Source organism: Gasterosteus aculeatus, chromosome 17 (genome assembly GCF_964276395.1).
Source record: "Gasterosteus aculeatus chromosome 17, fGasAcu3.hap1.1, whole genome shotgun sequence".
Classification (NCBI taxonomy): Eukaryota; Metazoa; Chordata; class Actinopteri; order Perciformes; family Gasterosteidae; genus Gasterosteus; species Gasterosteus aculeatus.
Genome location: NC_135705.1, coordinates 1,669,497 through 1,690,943, shown reverse-complemented (window position 1 = coordinate 1,690,943; position 21,447 = coordinate 1,669,497). Strand labels below are relative to the sequence as shown.

The 21,447-nt window shown below is 47.5% G+C and overlaps 2 protein-coding genes across 3 annotated transcripts in view; both read right to left on the bottom strand.

Moving 5' to 3' along the window:
* The window catches only part of mtss1 (MTSS I-BAR domain containing 1), a 22,825-nt gene extending 13,975 nt beyond the window's left edge, over positions 1-8,850 (bottom strand). For both annotated transcript variants that reach the window (XM_078092702.1, XM_078092703.1), the window contains exons 1-2: positions 7,921-8,850; positions 1-12 (exon numbers count right to left, since the gene is read on the bottom strand). The exon at positions 1-12 is cut by the window's left edge and continues 50 nt beyond it. In XM_078092702.1, the coding sequence (XP_077948828.1) occupies positions 1-12; positions 7,921-7,992 (84 nt within the window). In that variant the 5' untranslated portion in view covers positions 7,993-8,850. The remainder of the gene's footprint in view (positions 13-7,920) is intronic.
* Positions 8,851-11,919: 3,069 nt separating this feature from the next.
* Positions 11,920-20,340, bottom strand: osgn1 (oxidative stress induced growth inhibitor 1). The gene is made up of 8 exons (XM_078092701.1): positions 20,130-20,340; positions 17,259-17,324; positions 16,473-16,609; positions 16,183-16,374; positions 15,892-15,983; positions 15,269-15,468; positions 14,807-15,150; positions 11,920-14,724 (listed from the first exon to the last, which is right to left on the bottom strand). Exons 2-8 carry the CDS (start codon positions 17,314-17,316, stop codon positions 14,155-14,157), a joined length of 1,593 nt encoding a protein of 530 aa, XP_077948827.1. The 5' UTR covers positions 17,317-17,324; positions 20,130-20,340; the 3' UTR covers positions 11,920-14,154.
* Between the last annotated feature and the right edge of the window lie 1,107 nt (positions 20,341-21,447).

Sequence of the window (21,447 nt, the reverse complement as noted above, 5' to 3'; positions counted from 1 at the left end):
TGGGTAACTGGCCTGCAGCGAACACACAGAACGACAGTAAACATCGATTCCTTTATGCTCATTATCCTTCGTCCTCTCAGAGGTCATCGTACATATGAGGAAAAAGAATACGACACCAAACTGATCTGCAGAAACAAGTCATCGTTAGACAAAAGTAGAGGATAACTGATCCATATATTCTATTAGGAAAAGGTATATTTCAACAACTAGTCCAAAACTCTGGGTTCATCTCTTTCTCAAAAGCCTTTTCAAGCCTGGATTCTTCACTGTTTTCCTTCAAAGGGGAATTATGAGGGTAGAAATGAATGTCGTGGATCTCATTAGTTTTCATCTTATCATAACATCGAGTACGGCTTCGCTCTGAAATGGAATTAATTAGCGATCGGATCTAAATGAGCATCTGGGGTGTGAGAGGCACGAAGAGCAAGAAAAGACTCGGCAGTAAAGGGAGAGATGGATTTAGAATATGAGACAACGCCTCGCACTGCACGGCTATAATATAATATACGCACTCCACGGCTATAATATAATATACGCACTCTACGGCTTTAATGAGAAATCCCTTCAGCAAAGTTACCGTAAACACACCGATGATCCGCCAACAAGCGCAAACTCAACGTCGGGATTTCTCCCCAATGAGACACGCGGACGTAGTTTCATGTGTTTGTCATTAACACGCACAACTGACAATTGATGCTGGTTATTAAAGTAAAAACAGTAATATTAGTAATAGAGGGAAGTACTGTTGGAGCGCAGGGGAACCGGAACCACGCTTTCTCCGCCCCGAACCGGGTCACCGCGACTGTCCTCTGCATGAGGGGTAATACCGATTTAACCCCAGCACCGCACCATTAGCCTCTTAGCTCCACACCCCCCCCCCCCCTCTCCGTCCCGATCCACAGCCAGCCAGGCGTGCACACGGCCCGGGGCCGACGGGCCGACGGGCTGCGGGGATTTAGCACTGCGCCGTGAAATACTGCAGGTGAGCGGCTGAACGCCTCCGGGTACGAATCCCCCCGGAGTGATGAAATCTGCCTCATGGAATTGGTCCATTATAGGGAGTCATTTCTAGATTTGATGATAGTGCATTTTGCATCTAATCTTCCCAAAAAAAAAAAAAAAGTATTTTCTTTCAGCAAAACCATTGTTTTAATCCGTAATCTAATCCATGCGCGTACAATTGTCTGATGTATAAATCCGCCTGGACACGTGCGCTCTGCCCCCCCGCCTCACGCCACTTCCTCACTCGTCCTCCTGGATTCTTTCTCCAATTCGGGGTTTATTTGGTTTTCCCAGTTGACCATTTGCTAACGTTTGAGTGTTCAGTTAGAAATAACCTCCTCCTCTGTACATGAACGCATCTTGCCTTTGTGTGAAACACGATATCTAAAAGAATGAAGTTTGCGGCACCCGGAGTTTGTTGTGACGGCCTCGCGGGTCTCAGCCTGCTGCAGACCAAACATCCCGCAGAGGGAGATCCTTGTTTTTCACGCGAGCGTCGGGTTCTGCTGCGGCCCGGACGCACGTGGCTAAATCAGGGTGCCGGGGTGGGGGAGGGGGGGGGGGGGGGGGGGGGCGCCCCCGCCGGGGTCACCGGCTGCGTCCAGGGGGCTCCGCCAGACAGCTGCCAACGAAAGCAGCTGCAAACTCCGAAGAGGACGGGACCGGCGGTGGGGGCCGAAAGAGCAGGACGGAATGGGAGCCGCCGCGCTCTGCTGACGTCCCAGGAAAGTGAATCCTGACAGACGCCGTCGTCGCAAACTACCGCGGAACGTCATGCGTGTTCAAGGCCCGTTTAAGCGCTAACACACAGATTTGGATCTGCACATCGTTAGCGGCAGTGTCGGTTTTTGTGCGCACATCCGTATATAAACAAAAAAACATTTATTACTAAGAATCACAATTAAATAAAAACAAAAATTATTAATTGCATTTCGCTGCTGTCCTGTGGGAGGTCCGGACCAGAACAGCCCGTTGGCGGCGCTCGGTGGGCTCTAGAACCTCTTTGCGATTAGAATAAAGAGTCTGTATCTTCATGTCTGCAAAAGAAACGTCGGAGCTGAAAACTACAGACGTCTCCGCATTGAAAAGGTTTCAAAGCATTGAGATAGAATCCATCGAGCGGACGCGCTGCTCGCAGTAATCCGTTTGGGTGGAAACCGTACCAACGTCTGTAATTTATATAAAACGCTGAAGCTAAAATCAGTGCGGCCCGTTCGTCACCTCACACACACACACACACACACACGTGTGTTGCCAATGTTCAACTTGAAGGTCAGAGCAACGCGACAGGGCGACGCGCTGCTGCAGAGAACACGTCTCCATAGAAACGGGTCAAAGCCTTGAGAAGCTGGTTACGGGGGAACCCGGGGAGAGCGAAGGTGGTTCCTCCCTCGTCCGTGGGAAGCCGCAGGAACGAGGCCTTGAGACCCGGCGATGAGTCAGTCAGAGGCAACGAGTGCTGCTTCTCTGCACACGTTGCGTAATCTTCTGAAATTGTAGATCATCTGATAACCGTTTCCGAGACGTTATTGAGCAAGCGATAAGAGGAAAGTGTTTCCACGGAACCGGGGTCGATAAATCCCAAAAGAAAACCAGTTTCAGAATCGTCACAGACACAGACACACGCTCACTTCTACCATTTGTGGTGTTGACTTCCCCTCCTTTGCGAGCCTCCTGATGGGACATCGGAGCATCCAACCGGCTCCTGCGACCTTCTGCGAATAATCGCGTTCGAGAAGAAGTCACCAGTCGAAACACATGGCGACTGACGCGTCCACGGCGCTCCGGAGGAAACGCAGGATGAGAAGCACGGCGGCTTGTGCCGTACGGGAATACTGATGACACGTCTCATCGGAAATCACACTTTACATTACAAGTCCTTTAGCGTGGCATGTTTAACCCATGTTTGTTTTACGCTTTGCCCAGGGGGCAGGTAGGGGGCCGGTAGGGGGCAGGTAGGGGGCAGGTAGAGGGCAGGTAGGGGGCAGGTAGAGGGCAGGTAGGGGGCCGGTAGGGGGCAGGTAGGGGGCCGGTAGGGGGCCGGTGTCTTGCTCACACGGAGCAGCCGGGGTTCGAACCACCCGGCGCACCCTCTCTGCTCCACGTCGCACGCAGGGGAAGGACTTCTTCAAAGGAATGTGGCTTCCCGTGAAACCAGTTAGAGATCGAAACTTCCTGTTGTGACCATCAAGGGAGATCCACGTTGTGATGCACTTGGCTCCCGTCTGAATCGTCTCCACGTGGCCTCGTCCTTTTCCTTATAATAACTCCCCCGAGCGCCCCTTATTGGTCGAGGACTTCGCCCTTCGGTTTCCCCTCTTTAACAAAACAGAACCAACATCGACTTCATGCTAAAGGTTCGCTATTCACACAATGTTACACAGAATAAATGGGTGAAAACGGTGACATTTTGCCCACTGCCCTCTGACAGGTTGAGTCTGTTCGTTTGTTTGAGCTTCTCTGGTTGATCGACCAAAAGGGAGAGTGAGGGAGGAGGGAGGGGGAGGGAGTGAGGGGGGGAGACAGCCTGCGTGTGTCAACATCAGGTTGATGGTTTGTTCAGTGGACTCCAGGCCGGCTCCTTCAGCTGCAGACAATGAGCGTTTTATGGGGTGGAAATGGACCTTCCGTCGCCCGCTGGGCTTTGGCGCCGCGGGCGTCTCTCGCCGCGGCGCGCGCTCTTCTCTGGGGGGGATTCACCTCTCGGCTCACCAGGTTCAAATGGGTGGACGGCCGCACGAGAGCCCGAAGCTGTGAGATTTAGAGGTTTCCTCTGGTTATTTCGCGGCGTCTTCATCCCTTCGTCCTCTCTGCCTCGTGGCGACCGCGGCGTCGACACTCTTCAAAGATGGCGAGCGCGTCGGTGCTGACGGACCCGCGTTGCTGTAACGGAATGATTGACGTGGGAGGAGCTGTGAGGAACCGTTACGTGTTCCATACTAGTGGCTCTCTGGAAGCAATCTGATTGAACGTGAGGTCGTTTTTTAGCAGTTTTTAACCAGCAGCACAGTGTCCCTCCGTCTCGTGTGGAGGAGAGGAAGTAAATGGCAGCTGATCTCCATGTCACTTGTTTTGTTTGTTTTGGTTTCTTTGCATACATTTGTGTATCTCCATTGTGTCGTCCTGATAATGCATCCTTGTTTCCATGCGACGCCCACGAAGATAAAAGGGTGTAAATAAACCACACAGCTCGAGGATGTCAAAGCGATTCAGAAGCCAAAACAGGTTAAAAAGGTAAAGCGAGGAGCTAAAGCTACTGATTGGTGCGAAGCGGGCGGGTAACAACGCGCCGTCAGTAGCTGGACATCCAAACGTCAGTTAGCGATATGCTAACGAGCGCCGCTAACGTACAAACAGGGTTTTAGAAACAAATCTCCTTCCAAACTCTCTTCAAGTGTCACGATTACAAAAGGTTTAACCAACAAGCACCAAATCCAGTTTGTGAACCTGGTGACCTTCAACATGCGACGGCTCATAGTGTTAAACACGGTTATATAATAAACACTACTTGTTTCTGGTTTAATTAATCATCCCTGTCAATACAACGCGAGTCAACCACACAACCGGCTGCAGGACTTTAATAAATCACATTATCCCATTGAATTACAGCCACATGGCTCTCTATTTACATCAGTTGATTTAAATATGCAGCTACTGGACCCTTAATTCATTCAGCCGCCATCGTTCTTCCTTCAATTCTTTCCTTTTTCCTTACAGTCTTGTGTGTGTCTGCGTGTATTTCCATAATGTGTTTGTTGGTCAGTTTACAAGCAGTGACTGCATTCACACCCTGTGTGTGTGTGTGCGTCCATATTCACCTGAGGCTAACAATTTTCCTGTCAGCAGTGAATCTTCCCTTAAGTTCAAGAAAACACACACACACACACACACACACACACACACACACACACACACACTTAACTAGGTCACTGGTGTGACTAAGTTTGCAGGGAGTGTTTGTGGGTAGAAACTGAAAAAGGTTTGTCACTATGTGTTGCCCTATTTGCTATTCTACGCACACAAACACACACGCTGAGGCCGCGTCAGCCTCCGTTCACCTTCAGTACACAACTCAGGACGGAGAACGCACACACAGCATGTAAATGCATCAACACACACACACACCAATCACTTAATACACTGAAGCAAGCAGCGTTCCTTTGAAACACTGAAACGTTCATCGGAGCCTCTTGAGCGGCGCAGGCGGAGCTACAGTCAGAAGGACACAGGCAGAAGGAGTGGAGGGCAAACGTGGGGGAGAGCGGGGGGGACGGAGCGAGGGGGGAGAGCGAGGGGGGAGAGCGGGGGTGACAGGGAGCGAGGGGGGAGCAAGGTCCGCGGCTCGTAAATGTCCCTCCTGATATCGCTGAGGCAGAAATCAATAAGCCGTCTGCCTGACGCCCTCTGACCTGAATGACCTCTTCACTCAACCTCCGTGGGCCTCATTAGCGCCGCTACGCTTTGTGGGTTCGTGCTGAACGATTGTGTTACTGCGCTGTTTTATACAAAGGTGCTTTTTTTAAGTTATTGTTGTCACGGTGGTTTTCAAATCCAAGGAGATGCAACATTTGTTGAATATGAAATAAAGTTCAATACTATTTAAATCATGTACTCTGGTGTTTGAGAGAGAGAGCGAGAAGATTTTCCTTATTCCCAAGATGGAGTTTCTCACCCCGGCTTCGCGGCGCGATGCCCCGAGGGGGTATTTATCTGAACAGCAACCCTCTGCTGAATTAGACATGACTTCAGTGTGTGTGGCAGATGGAAGGAGTGCCCCCGTTGGTCATGTGCCATGTTGGTGAAGAGCCAGGATGTGGTGCCACATGCCCAGACTCACTAACACACACACACACACACACCAACCCCGTTATCGGACAGCGGACGTGACTCATGTGTTCTCCTCACGGCAAGTTCCATCCCGTTATTTCCGAATAAAATGATCGAACGGGAGAAGCTTTGACTCGACTGTCCCGTGCGTTCCAGCCGGAGTGGAGATGAAGCTCTGCGTCCGTTATGCTGAGAAGGAAAGAAAGGGAACGTCTAAAATAAGCGGCGGTGCGTAGTACGTGGAGGGCCACGCTCAGGCGGCGCGCGTTTGATGGCCGGATCGTCGACGAGCACGCCGCCTCTCACACTGGAGAGTCTTTGGTGGCCTTCGCCTCAGAGCTTCACCTTCCTTTGACACCCGGGAATCGCTTTCAGGGATTCTGCGTTTCCTCAGAGGGTCCAAACGCACCGGGAGATCAGGCCCATCAGCGCGCCGACGTGGAGAAGGAGCCGCTCTGCGTGGGACGAGCTCTGCTGACTGCTGACGCTGCTCAACGGGATATCTGCAGGTCCGCTGACCGCTAACAGCTGGCGGCGAGCCGCAGGCAGAGTGTCCATTTTACGGGAAGGTCGATTATCTGCTGACGATGGGACGTTTCCACGGGACGAAACGAGCCGTGTCAGGACGAGGCTGTCCGGGTAGTCTGATGGACCCGAGTCTCGCACAAATGACAAGTCAACGATGACAATATAAACACAGATGTGTTGCACAGAAAAAGCACACAGCTGACTTTGGTGACAGTTTGAAGACCTGAACAGTAAGTGGTTTCGTAACGCAGCACTTCGGGCCACAAGCCGACCACCAATCAGCATCACGAGCTGTCCAATGATAACGTCCCAAAGATCCATCAAACCAGGCGACTATATCAGCTGATCTCTTCCATGTTGGGATGAACCTCAGGACTGAGCTCAAGATATTACGTTTCTATGATGTCATGTTCTTCAGAGAAGCTGGAAAACAATGATTAGCAGACTTATTGATCCAGCCCGCCAATAGGGATACAAAGATCTCCTAAACGTGACCAACAGAACATGCAACACCAACAGCGAACATAACAGTGAAGTGTATTAAAACTACAGAAACATGAAAATGGATCCTACTGAACGGACACATTTCCAATGAAGTACTGTGTGTCAGCAGAACGGGCCATGCAGATGTTCATGATCAATTCTAATTGAAGTAGTAGTAGTTTTCTTTGCCTTTTTGAAGGCTGAATGGGTTGTTTTCTACTGTAGAGCCTCCTCCTGCCTATTTTCGGCACAAGAAAAAAATATGATGATGGGTTCATGGCCGACTGGAAAGGGGAGAGTCTGCTAACGATGAACATCTGAGAGCAGTGAAACACCGACAGACAGACAGACAGACAGACAGACAGACAGCAAAGGGTAGCGTGCTAAACCAACATCAAAGAGCACCCAGCTGGTTACCCCCCCACTCTTGCCCCCCCATCCAGCTCTGTTACCCTCAGATGGCCCACTTCCAGCTCCAACCTCTGCCCACTCATTACCCAATCAACATCAGCAGCAGTCCCATCCAGACAATAATAACCTGTATGCCGGCTTTATAAATATAGAAGAACTTCGAGGTCACTCATTCATTTCTGGGACTCTTTATTCTAAAATTACAGCTAGTCTGAACACAATGGTCTTCATCGCCCTCAACAGCTGTAATTTTAGAATAAAGAGTCCCAGAAGTGTCTCCTGTGCTTCTTTTAAGGAAGTGCACGTGTTTAGTGAAGCAATGCAGGGCAAAGAAACTCTGCAATAAGAACAAAGCTACTCATCGAGTAAATATTGTTTGGACTTTTTAAAAGTGCTGGGTGTTGCCTTTGTGAGTAAAGATGAACAAGGACAAAAGCAGAAGATAAAAGTTGCATTGCAAAAAGAAAAAAGAAAAAATCACAAAAATAAATTAACTAAATTAACTAAAAGTATTCAGCAAAAAAAACTTGTTTGACAGCAAACAACTTCTACATTTTAGATACATAAAATTACATTTTGAAAAAGAAACTGCAAAGGAAGAAAATAAACAAGAAACAGGCCATTACGTGCACGTTGGTAAGATGCAAAGTAGAAGAAGTGGTTCTGTACCTTCATGTCGTTCATGATGAGCTGGAAGAGCCCTCCCAAGGCGCTGCATTCCTTCTCGATACCCGCATCCATTTTTTCAAAAAACTTTTACCTCCAAAAAAAACAAACTAAAACTTCCAGCCGAAGTTTTTTTCTTGAATCCTCCAAAAGTAAAATCAATGGAGCCTTTCTTTTATTTAATTGAGGGAGGGGGAGTTACAACACCCCGAGGCCAAAGTCCACCTTTTAAAAACAGAAGAAGAAGAAGAAACAACCCGCAGTGGAAAAAACATCCAGGAGTTAAATCCAGGTCGCGAGCAGCCGAGAGACTTAACGTCAGGCTTCGGTCAGCCGATGCTACCGACCGGCCAGCTGGACAAACGTCCGAGAAAACACCACATCGTGCCCGAAACCACACACGGCACACCGCCCGGGAGAAGCGTCCGACCGCGCGTTGGTGCTAAAGTCACCCGGGGCTTAAACAAAAAAAAAAGAAGGCGAAAAGGGCAGCTAACCACCGCTAGCTAACTCGGCTAGCTAGGTTAGCATGAACTCCGCTAGCAACCTGTGTGCGTAATTCCTAAACACGGAGTCAGTTTGTCCTCAAAAGAAAAAGGAGACCCGACGCGGCTTTTAACCGACGTCCAGCTCGGGTTCAGAATCCACACACGTCGTTGTGTCGTGACGTGTCTCTTCGGGATGATTCACGTTGTTTTTTCTAGCGAGTTTTCTTCTCTTTTTTTGGGGAGGGGGGGTTTGCGTGTGACGAGCGGAGCAGCCGTTTGCCTCCAGTTGCTCCAGCGGGAGTCGGTGGCCGTGGAGGGAATGAGAGCGCGGCTCTCCGAAGCACCGCGGCGAGCTAGCGACAGCGACGCTGGCGCACATCCGGCCCCGGAGTGTCACAATAAAAGCCCGTAGTACAGGTGCAGCAGAGGTGGAAGGAGTTCGTCTCTAAATGAGGATAGAAATACAACTTTGTATAAATAATGACACAAATGACAACAGTAAATGTTATGCTTTCACAATTTTACATGGGATTAAAAAAATTCAATCAAGGCCCAATAAGTCAAAGTTACTCATTAGGCTGCAGCGTGTCCTCCGCTCTGCAGAGAGGCTGATCGGCTGCAATCTGCCGTCCCTGCAGGACTTGTTCGCTTCCAGGACTCTGAAGCAGCTAAAAAGATGGTGGCCGACCCCTCCCACCCCGGACAAAACCTGTTTGTGCCCCTTCCATCTGGCAGGAGGCTGAGGTCCATCAGGACTAAGACCTCCCGCCACAGGAACAGTTTCTTCCCGTCGGCAGTCGGGCTCATCAACAGAGCCGGTCCCCCACTGACTGACCATAACACTCCACCGGTCACTCCCCTTCACACTGCACATGCCACTTTAACTGCAATTCATCACTTTGTCACTTGTCACTTTGTCTCTTGTCTGTTACTTGTTTGTTAGTGCACTTTATGCTTAATATTTTTCTTTTTAACTTTTTAATATTTAATTTTTTTCAACTTTATTCCCTTGTTTTATACTAACCCATAGCCTTAGCCTTATTCTACTAACCCATTGCATTAGCATTTCATTCCACTTTATTTTATTACTTGTGCACTGTTGTCTTGTCTGTCTACTGTCGCGCACTAACCGCCAAGACAAATTTCTTGTATGTTTGACATATTTTGGCTAATAAATGTTTCCTGATCCTTCCTGTTCCTGATCCTGATCCTGATCCTGATCCTGATTATGCAGGATGCCTTGTTGCAGCTCAGTAAAGCAAGATCAATTCAGTTAAAAAAACAACAACAATTGACAGTATATTCACCTTTTGACTGTTAATGTTGTTTTTTATTAAAACAACATTAACATTGAGTATATACTCATAGGAAGAACTGGACTTCTTTGTCACCTCTGTGTGTCTCTTGTTGTTAACAGCAAATTTGAACAAATCTTACTTTTCGTGATCTGAAATGATGCCTTTATTCTGAAGCCGCAAATAGTTTCCGGTTGGTGCTGAGTTTTTTCTCTTGAAGCTGCTGCGTGTCTATGTAACGAGGGGGGGATTAACAAACTTTACTCTTTAGCTGGGTTACCCGGCCTCTAATATTACGGGCCCAAAATGTGTATCTGTCTCTCAAACAGTCGATTGGCTGGTGTGTGTGTGTGTGTGTGTGTGTGTGTGTGTGTGTGTGTGTGTGTGTGTGTGTGTGTGTGTGTGTGTGTGTGTGTGTGTGTGTGTGACAAAGGAAAGGTGTGGTTCTTCTTCTCGTTATTCACACACCTGTGAGTCACCTTTCGGAGGAACGACTTTGAAGAGTCAGCATAGGCCAATTGTTGTCATACTTTGACTCTTTAAAACACCAGATGTGTTTTGGATGTCCTCCTAAAGTGCCCTTGGAAATTATGACTATCAATATTTGACACAAACATTTTGGGGTTTGGGGGGATTTATATATATATATATATATATATATGTAAAGCCAATAATAAACATAAAGTCACGTTGTATTGGTTTGATTCACCCGGCAACAAGCTGAGTCACAGCCCCGGGGAGCCTTCCCTCTGCCCGTCTGATTACCATGGCAACAAGCATGCCGCAGCAGTTTGTGTGTGTGTTTTGCTGAATCACTGACCACCGTATCTACCCACCAAACACCAGGCTGGTTTCCATGGAGACCAAAGCATCAGCCTCCAGCCAGCCAGCGCGCACTAACAACAGTAAATCCCGTCTGTTCTGTTTTCAAACGTTGGTTCATTAGTTCAGTCGGCGGTGTGAATACATGCAGTTGTAAATACATTTTTAAAAAGAAATTCAACACATATTTGCCCCCTTAGTTACCTGCTAAGTGAAAACATAAGACATATGATGTGATGCGGTACTTTAGCAACAGTCCACCAAATACTACACAAACCAGCTCCATCGATGATACTCTTACTTGTGTGTTAGTGATATATAAAATAATATTACTATTATAATACAAAATAATATAATGCTAATATAATGTCCTATAACAAAGTAACACTGCAGCTGAATCATTCCAGCTCTACTTACATACTTTAGGTGTTGTACTCTGTATTTCACTACCATCATCAGTGCCATCTGCCGACCAGAGGCCCCAACTGACAATAAATACGGCCTTCAGATCCAGACTTTGAACCCATAAGAGCACAGAACAGACTAAAGGAACCACAAGGACATTTCAGTCTTCTTCTGCACCACAAGAGCGGCGAGGAGGATCTGGGCAACTTTTAAATATATATGGTCCAGTGAAGGAGACCCTCTTCTGCATCTTGCTCCAGATGTTGTAGGTCAGGTTCTAGGTGTTTGGCCTGGTCTATCAGAGCTCCTGATGGCAGCCGTTGGTCCTCCAGCAGGGGGCGCCGCTGGACTCATTCATTACATTAAAGAGAATTTAACTGGCGCTTTTATCCAAAGCGACTTACATTACATTTTTAACCCATTGCTTTTTACATTCTGCCCAGGGAGCAACTAGGTGTTTTGCTCAGGGACTCTTCGACTTGGGGCAGCCAGGACTCAAACCACCAACCTTGCGGTTCCCAGCACACCCCCTGCGCCACGACGACCCATTCTTTCCACTGCAGCCTTGTAGTGTTTCAGGAAGGAGATCTTCAGCTCTCAGCTGCTCCTCTGTGGCTCTGACTGTGTCTGAAATAGCTGCTATCTCTCTGCTCAGAGCCTCCATCTTCTCCTCCATCATCTGACTCTTCTTCCTCCCTCAGAACAGAGAGCCTGGCCTCCTCTTCCTCCCTTAGAAACGGGTGAAGTTTCTTGAAGTGGTCCTCAATCTTCCTCTCTGTGTGTCGGGCCTGGACCTTCACGTGTGCTGCTGTTTGATCAAACTTCTTTTTAACTTGTTCAAAAAGAAGATAAAGTTAACATTTAATTTGATTTTCAACTTGTTGATAAATTACCCTTTTAGAACAGAGACATTGCATAGCGTTGGTGCTTTTTTGTCCAAAATAATAAAATAAACCAAACACAGTCCAGAAAGAGACCGAAGAACAGAGAAATTGGTGAGAAAAAAATGCCTTTTTAATAGAAACCGAGAGAAATGTGTGGATACAGATGGAAACGTTTCATAAAACATTTATTAATAAATGTGAATAATGAATGAATAATGTGTGACAAAACAACTCTGGAGACTTATCGAGAAAATCATGGGCAAAGTAATAAATCATCTCAGTCCGCAGTATACTTTAAATTCATAATCTGATGTTTTTAACAGAGCGAAAGATGCAGTGTTCTTTTTTAAATAAACGTGAGTATATTTGAAATGTCATAAGCTGCAGTCGTTAATCTTGAGAATATAGCAAGTGAAAGCTACGTTTAAAAAAGTGATTCAAGCCCCCCCCAAAAAACGGACCATCACGTCGACTCTTTTCTGATTAAAGCAGAAGATCCAAAATGTGTCCTTTTAGGCCACGCCCCCAAAATCCTCATCACGCGCATGAGCATCGTTAGCGCGCTGCTGTTTGAGGTCCTGCAAAACACTCAATTTCATTTATTCTCTATCGAAAGCAAACTTAAACATATTTAACAAAGAATTATGTATTTTTGAAGTGGAGCCTTAAAGCTGAATATCTTGTGACCGGGAGAAGCTCAACGTAGATCTAGACTGAGTTTAAAATAGAAGACTGAAGCAACAAAAAAATGAAAAACGCATTAAATTTTGATTTTCTATATTTTTCTTAGGAGCAATAAAACCCATTAACAAAAACAAGTGGTTTTCCTTTCCACATTTCCATCATATCAATGTTCCTTTGTTACTAAGAAAAGACAGATATCCTATGAAACCCAATGTGGATTAATCCGCCACTGAAAATAGTCCCTGCACCACTTCCTGTTGTTGGACTTAAAAGCAGCAAATACCAAATCTTTAACCATCAGCAAGCGTAGTTGTGATACAGTAAGTAGTATTTCAGCATTTCTTATTATTTCATTTTTGTTAATTAAAAAGTAAGAGTCTTATTTTGAAAATCTCTCACTTGAGTCTGCAGTTTATTTATGACCTTTTTAAGATTTATCAGATATAATCAAATATTTGGGGGGTGAAGCAACGTGACGGGTCTGGTTGAAGGTTTCAGCGTTAGACTTCAAATTCATAAACTATCTTTAGACTTAAAGAAAAACAAACAAAGGAATCCATTTTAAAGCGAGATATAAATATAAAGCACAAGAAAGAAGGAAATTATTGTTTCTTCCCGTAAAGCAACAGTGTGTTTACCCTCTAAGAGGAACGGCACGATTTACACTTGGTCATTTATTTTGGCCTAATTTTTAGGCCAAATTTGGTTCCTGAACGCATCGTCAGGTTGTGGCGAAAACACTTAAAATAAAAAAGTACATCACAACAGTAACAGAAAAAGAATTTAAACTATACTGAGAAAAGGCATTCTTCATAGATTTCATAGAAACCAAAAGCACAGAAGCAAAGTTCTCCTGTTATGGTTATAGAAAAGTTACATATGTGGAAGATTCAAGTGGAAACAACAATGTTTAAAAACCAAATTTGTGATGACGTTGGAGGAATTACAGAAAATACATTTATATATATTATTATATTTCCTTTAGGTACATTGGCTTAAAGACAGAAAAATAAAGCACCATAACAACAAAGATCCTAACATTATATCTATATATCTATATGTAAATAGATATATACACACACATATAGAAAACCCATAATATACAACATGCAGAAGTTTGTGTCTGACGTAACCATAGAAACACGCTGAGAATATAAATAAAACATTAATAGTGTACAATGCTGATGATGAATGAATATCAATCAAGAAAAAGGCTGTTGGTGGCGTTTGATGCCGATTGGTTGACCAGCTTGTTACCGTGGTGACCGAGGCGGATGTTTGTTTCTTTAATGTACATTTTTACAGGTTAGAACCGCGTGTGTTGGGTTGTAGAGTTCTGGAGATGCCGAGCAGTCTTTGATAAAAACACAACATGCATGTACAGGAGGCTGGAAGCACCGGATGAGATGGAGGTCGTGATGACCAGCAGATGGCACTGAAGAAGCGCTTCAGTCCTTCATGACCACGTTAAAGGAATCAGCCTCATGGGCGTAATGCGAGGGAGATGGATGCAGATACTGTGCAGAGTTTGGACTATTTAAACGCAGTTATTGTGAAACCTTTTCAGGCTTCACCCTTTGACGGCGAGGATCCGTCAGCATTTCCCGGGCGGCGTCTTTCAGGACGTTTTGAGTCTGTTCTTGAGACCGTTGCTTCCTGCTACGAACCGGGAACGCGGACCTCCGCCCCGGTCCGCGCAGCCGCCCATCTGTCCGCGGTCAGAACCCCACCCTGCCCGCCCCTCTCCCTCTGCGTCTTGGCGAGGTCGCTCGCGATGGCCAGCGCCCCCCCTTTCAGGAAGCGAACAAAGTTCTCGCCGACCAGCGGCCCCATGGCGTACAGGCCCGGCCCGTCCGCCGCCACCACCCTGTTGGTGAAGGGGTGCACCTCCACCGGGTTCCTCCGGCACGTGATGGGCTCCTCGGGGTTGACGCCGAGCGAGCGGCCGTTGTCGGCCAGGAAGGAGAGGTTCGGGTGGGCGCCGATCAGAACCAGCGCCTTGGAGATCTGGACCACGGTGCGCTGGCCTAGGTCCGACTCCAGGACGCACTTGCGGTCAGGCCGGAATGCCGCAACTCTGTAGCGCGGGAAGCTCAGGTAGCCCGGGTAGGAGGAGGGGCACGAGGAGGTGGAGGGGGAGGGGGAAGGAAGAGAGGAGGGGCTGGAGTGGGCGTGTTCTTGTGGCGGTGGGTCCGGCTGGTACTGCTGCTGAGTCATCATCTGGTGAACCTGGACAGCAAAAGATGGAGAGTGAGTCCGACTTCGGGGGATCAACATGGACACAAGAAGCTGGTGAGACAAACGCTGACACCTTGTGGTACTCTGGGTAGAGCAGCTTGGGCAGCTGGTTGAAGATGAGGCCGGGGTCGCTGACCGAGCGCCTGAAGGCGTGGTACACCGGCGTGTTGAGGTGGTGGGCGGCGAGCACCGCGTCGGCAGCCGTGAGCCCCGCCCCCACCACCAGCACCGGGTCCGACGATTGGTCGAGCTCGCCGCGGGAGATGGCCGCCTCCAGCTCCCAGAAAGAGTGGCAGACGTAAGGCAGCGACTCGCCCTCCACGCCGAGCCGGGCCGGGATGTCGTGGGTCCCCGTCGCCAAGACGACGTTGTGGGCGTAGAAGGAAAAGGGAACCTCCTCCGACACGGCGCAGCCATCTAGCAGGAGGCGGAAACGGGACGTGCCACATATTCATTTATTAAAAAGAACACGTGATAATCGGGACAGGTTTATTTTTGAATTCAGTTTTTGGGGGTTTCCGTTGATTCGCCGTACCTCCAAGCTCCTCCCTCTCTCTGCGCTGCAGCCCCGTCACTCTCCAGCAGGGCGGCGACCCCTCCAGGCCGCCGGGCTGTCTGGTTACCGAGGTCACGGCGGTTCCGCAGGCAAAGTTCTGCTCGAGGGACATCTGGGAGACGTAGTGTTGGTAGTAGGAGGCGATCTCCGCTGGGGTGGCGCGGTCATTTCGAACGTTTCTGGGATAAAATATGTACATTATGTATATGCACCTAATACACTATTAATAATAATAATAATATTATTATTATTATATACACACACACAAACTGGCATTTAACTCATTGGACTAAAACGAAGTTTAAAAATAGGAAGGATAATAAAAGGTTCCCAGAAAAAAAGAAAAAGGCCTCTTGTTCCCCTCATGGAAATGAGCCGGGAGTCATTTGACAGACAAAGCAGGAGGAGAAACGTACCGGGCAGTTCTTCATCAACGATTCAGAGATCCATTATTAAAGGGGACTGAACCACTGACTTTAACGTTGACAAATTGTTCCGGAGAAAAAGGCCAGAGAAACATGTTGCAACTGCGAGTGCGTTTCGTTGTCCCCTGTTGTGTATCGAACACACGAGTGTCACACGCGAGTCGACTGAGGACAAACCTGCGCTTCTCTCTCATCCAGTCCTTCAGTTTGAGTCCCGGAAGCTCCATCCAGTTAGCCAGACTCAGAGTCAGCATGGAGCCCTCCATAGCCTGCACACACACACACACACACACACACACACACACACACACACACACACACACACGATCATTATTATTTCTCTCGAATGCAAAATCCTGTGGAAATTTCAATTTCAACCCCTTTTTTAAAATGTTCTTTATGGAACATACAAATTAATACATTATTATGACCCTGCAGTAATGACTTATCCGTATTCTGGATACGTACATGCCAGGCCCCCCCAGGCGGACCCTTCCCCAGCACCAGGTGTGGGACGGCCCGCTCCGGCTCGTAGCGCCACTCCAGCGGCGACGTGTGGTCCAATCCGAAGTCGCTGTCGGGGAGCAGCAGCGAGTCGAAGAGCACAGCCATGGGATTGGACGAGCGGCCCTCCAGCCCCTCGCACAGGTACTCCAGATCCTGAAAAGGGGAGGGGGGGGGAGAGACACTGTGAGGGCCTGTCGCGCGCCCGCACTCCTTTGTGGAAGTGACTCCACCTTATTGGCTGAAGGCTTTACCTGCTCCAGCAGCGACAGGTGAGGCTGCTCCCCCAGCTTGCTGTGCAGCAGCGGGTTGGGGTGCGACGCCTCGGGCGACAGGTACGGCGTGTAGCCCGACAGCAGGTACGAGAGGCAGATCCCCGACGGGCCGTTACCTAGGAAACAGAGGGAGGGGGGGGGGGGCGGCTGAGCTGGTTTCCAGTTGCACCGGTAACCCAGAAGGAAATGCTCTGCTGGGTGGCTCATTGTGAGCATGTGGAATGTTTGCACTTGGTTGCTGCGGTAACCAACGGGACGAGGAGGGGGGGGGGGGTTTATAATCTGTCTCAACAACAAAACAAAGCTACAGTAGGAAACACAAAGAGCGTAAAGACACCACGCGGTGTCTCTGGGACAGAACCATGACTCAGCAGGTTTACACGCAGCGACCCGCACAGGTGACTCGGCAGAATCCAAAGCGCTCACTCGCCCGCTCACGACCACCAATGGATGCCACACTGCACGTTTCTACATACATTTGGACTTTAAATCAAATGAACCTAAATCCTGCAGAAAAGAGGATGTTTGGATCTTTGCTCGTCTCCCTGCCGGTGATTATTACATCTGGAGCTTCCTGCGGCTCGTGTCGACACGGAGCGCGTCTTGCTTTAGACAACGTGTTGCTCAACTCTAACTGCAGCCCTGCGAAATAATCTGCTAGGTTAGAGAAGGGGGGGGTTGTGCTATGTCACCATTGTCTAACCATCTACCAGCTTCTGCTTTCTGCATAATCAAAAACCACAAAGTGCGATTGCATTTTCTTACCAATGACCACGACGGGCAAAATCTCTCCAGGGGGGATTTCTTTATCGTGACGATCCATGTTCTTGTCTGAGGAGAGAGAGCCATATTATTATTATTATTATTATTATTGCATCAAATAACTACCACTATTACATTATCACCACGGTTATCTGGGAGGAAGTAGAGGAATGGTGAATTGGTTAATCATTGTTAAGGTTGGTCCCAATGGTCAGTCAGTACATTTCCACTGACCTCTGACACACACACACAACCTTGGATCGACAGACACTCCGATATGGCGTCTCCACAAACACACACATCAAAAGCAGTGTGACCTCATCGAGAGACGAAACCGCAATAATGATGATACAGAAAATATTCCCCCCTGAAATGTTTGAAGACGCAAGAACAACCCTGACATTATTTTCTTAACAGGCTTTAAATGTGATTCAACGTGACTCAGCCTCACAGTGGAGTTTATTCAGTCACAGTGGAGGCAGATCTCATGACACGCGTGTATAAAAGAACATGTGGGGCTCCAGAAGAGTCCACAGAGAAGAAGCTCCTTCAAAAAGTCTGCCGCCGTGGAAGCTGAAGGGAGCGTTTGTGGGGTTAAATATTCAACGAGTTCAAAAGAGTTAAACGCCGATCCCGATGCCAACTGTGATCTCACTCAGGGAGGGGTGAGCCGAGGGCGTCCAACGATCTGCAGAGTCATGCTTACACGGGCCGGCAGAAAGTACGACATCGCATGAAGGGAGGAAAGAAACGGAGGGAGGGGAAGAAAAAAAGACAGAGAGAGAGAGAGAGAGAGAGAGAGAGAGAGAGGGGGGGGGGGTAAGAGATAAAGAAGGTTACATAAGAGCAGGTTGAAGGGCTGCGCACACACACACACACTCACACACACACACACACACACACACACACACACACACACACACACACACACACACAGAGGAAAATTGGTTTTCCTTCACTTCTGGCAGCAGACACTACAAGTATGTGCACCAAGATAAAAGTGGCCAACGCCCGATTCAGTCAGAGCCATTGTGGTTTTCAGAGGTTCAAGGTCCAAAATGTTGATGACCTCCAGGCCGAACCGGTTTGTCCTCCGACCGCAGACATTTCAAAAGGAAGGTTGGTAGTAGCAGCATGCATTTAATAAGCTTTGTACCGTGATCTTTGCATCACAACAATGACGCAGCACTTGTGCGAGGTATGCAGGGTCATCAGGTTTCCTCAATCTGATCTGATTCAGTGGCACGGAGATCAATAAAAAGGATACCGGTCAATCACAATAAATAATGTTTTCTGGACTCCTTTGTCCACAGCAATCATTACAAACACCACATTAACTTCCTGTGATGACGCAAGAGCCGATCCTCACTTTAAGATCGCAACAGCAGATAAAGAATTAAAACAAAACGCTGTTTCTTCAGTTTATCAGAGATTGATAAAGGAAAATTATAAGAACACCCAATGCGACCCACATTAATCTTCTCTTTCACGAAGAAAGAAACTTCAATATTTAGGAATCAAAATCAATTCTTAAAACAGTACAAAAATGAATTTGTGATAGATAGATGGATCAAATCTGTGACTTTAACACATTTTGGTTCCCTTTTGAGTTTTTAACCTGTGCGATAGAGCGCTTTGTTTCTTTGCAATAAATGAACTCCTGCAGCGACGGCGTCCTGCAGTCGGATCGCACGGCCCGTCTGCCATCTGACAGCTAATGAGATTTGAATTACCTTCCCACTGAACGAGGGAAACGTCAGAACATCTGACGGAAACCTGCCGCAGACGACACACTCGCTGCATCGCTGATGTGATGAAGGAGTTTTAAAGCTCATTTCAAAATCTTTAATAAGAAAAATGGTTGTGCTTCCAACAGAACAGGTTCATTTGTTCTGCTGCTCTCTTCTTCTTCTATTTCACTTCCTTTTTGGAGGCAAATATTTTACAGCACTAAAATATTATTGTGACATAAAAACAAATACGTTTTGACGCATTTACATAGACATGAAATTTACATCTAACAGCAACTCCAACGTGATGATCACATCAATTGTATTCATATCAATTGTAACAATGTAATATACATTGTTCCTAAATAAACCATTTCTGCAAATATAATATGTTGAAAGTACTTTTGTACTTTGACAGAAGTCACATTTGAAATTAAGACTTTTACTTGTAACAGCATTTATAAGAAACATTTTTTTTTAATATTGCCGTTTACTGAAATGACGGATGCTCACTGTTAGAGTTAAACGTCAGTAACAGAGTAAGTATTCAGTAGTAACAAGGCGTCGGTCGCGTTCGCTCACACGTTTCATTGAGACGTTAAGATTGTACTTGGGAGATAAAAGATGCTTAGCATTAATGCTAGCGTGCTAAACACGCCACTAAAGAGTCCAAAGGGAGCGGTGCACCTGTTGGCGCACACCGGCTCTCCGCGTGTCTACGGCGGGCTGAACAGCCAACAGCCCCGGGGCAAGCGTTGACGGGGACAACCGTCTTTACCTGGGGGGCTACAAGGTATCAGCTGCCCCCCCCCCCCCCACAGAAAGGAGCGGGGCCATTAAGCTAGCATCGAGCCGGCAATGTCAACAAAGAGAAGGAGAAGGCTGCCATGACAACGCAGAACGAGCGGCTCGTGACTTCAGCCTCGTCCTCTCGTGACCGGCGCCCTCAGGACGCGGGACTCTTTGATTCCCGGCTCCGGGTGGGGGGTGTGTGTGGGGGGGCGGGGGAGGTCACTGGAGGTAATTCGGGACGGGGTACGTAACCGGCGTGTGACGGGGCGCGCACCGTTAACTTGAAGCTAGCGGCTCCTCCCGCGACATCCGCTCTCGCGCAGCGTCAAACCTAAGGTGAAGGGCTACTCACGGATATTCTCCCGCTGACGCCGGCTCTCTTTCCACCAACACGGAGGAGGAATGAGTCTGATATCTTCTCCTTCCGCTCAGGCTCTCGTTCCTCGAGGCGATCGAGCGGGTTTGTTCCGTACATGTGCGACGTGAGCCTCCCGCTGCTCGCAGCCGCGCATTCACAGATTATATATGCTGCTATCGCCAAGTCCGACCTCACGGACCAATCAGAAGCGAGCACCACCAGCCCCCCCCCCCCCCCCCCCCCCTCCCTCCCTCATACGCGGTAACGTCTGCGGAGCAGAGATCGTCTACGAAGAGAGAGCGCGCGAGGACGGACGTAATGACGTAACACGGGGAGAGTCTGTTCGGTAACATCTCCAGGAGACGGAAGGACTAAACGTAGAGCCGCTTAAAAAGTGTTAATGTTCAAAAGAATGTCTTCCCCACACAATGTGTGTGTGTTTTAAGGTCATTTTAACTTTTCACCTACTTACTGATTCGAATAGAACCTAATATTAATGTATATTGATTCGGCAGCGATGACGGTTTCCGGAAGTGTGAACAGAGTGGGCGCTCTGTCGTTTCCCGCCTCTCAGACGCTCCGCTCTGTACAGTAACAGTTGGGTCGATTTTTCCACCAGCCACTTTGGCCCTGATTCACATTATTTGGTGGATGGACCTTTACATTCATGGTTCATTTTTTAATGACCGCAGAATGAACTTCGGTGATCCCTTCACATTCCATCATCGGGTCTAAATGTGTTCAATATTCAAAGTAATGACCAAATTAATTACCTGCTAAATATTTGCTTATTAAGAGTACATGACTATTGTAATAACATCAACACTTTTATTTTAAAAAGGACATTTGCAACTTTGCATTAATAGGTGATATGTAAATATGTACTGAGGTTGTACTAAGCAAAGTTATGTCGCATTTCTTTCCTTACTAAGATATTATGGACATTTGTGAATTACTTTATTTGTGCTTACAATTGGCTTTTTAAAATCCCTTTTGCTTTTTTGTTATTAATCAGAGCACAGTTGTGCTCCAGCTGCTTTTCATTAAACCGTGTCATGAAAATCACACTGGGCCGGTCTCCTGGTTGCAAGTTTCTTAAACACATTTTGCTATAACATTTGTTAAATAGCGGGCAGGAGCCACCTGGCATCTCTCGTTGCAAGAAGTTTGTCTGATTGTATAGACGTCTATGAGAAAATGACTCTACTTCTCTCTTGATTTATTCCCTCAGTAAACACTGTAAACATGAGTTCATGGTCTCAGTCTCTAGTTTCAAGTCTTCTCCAACACGGCATGATGTTCATTTAGTGAA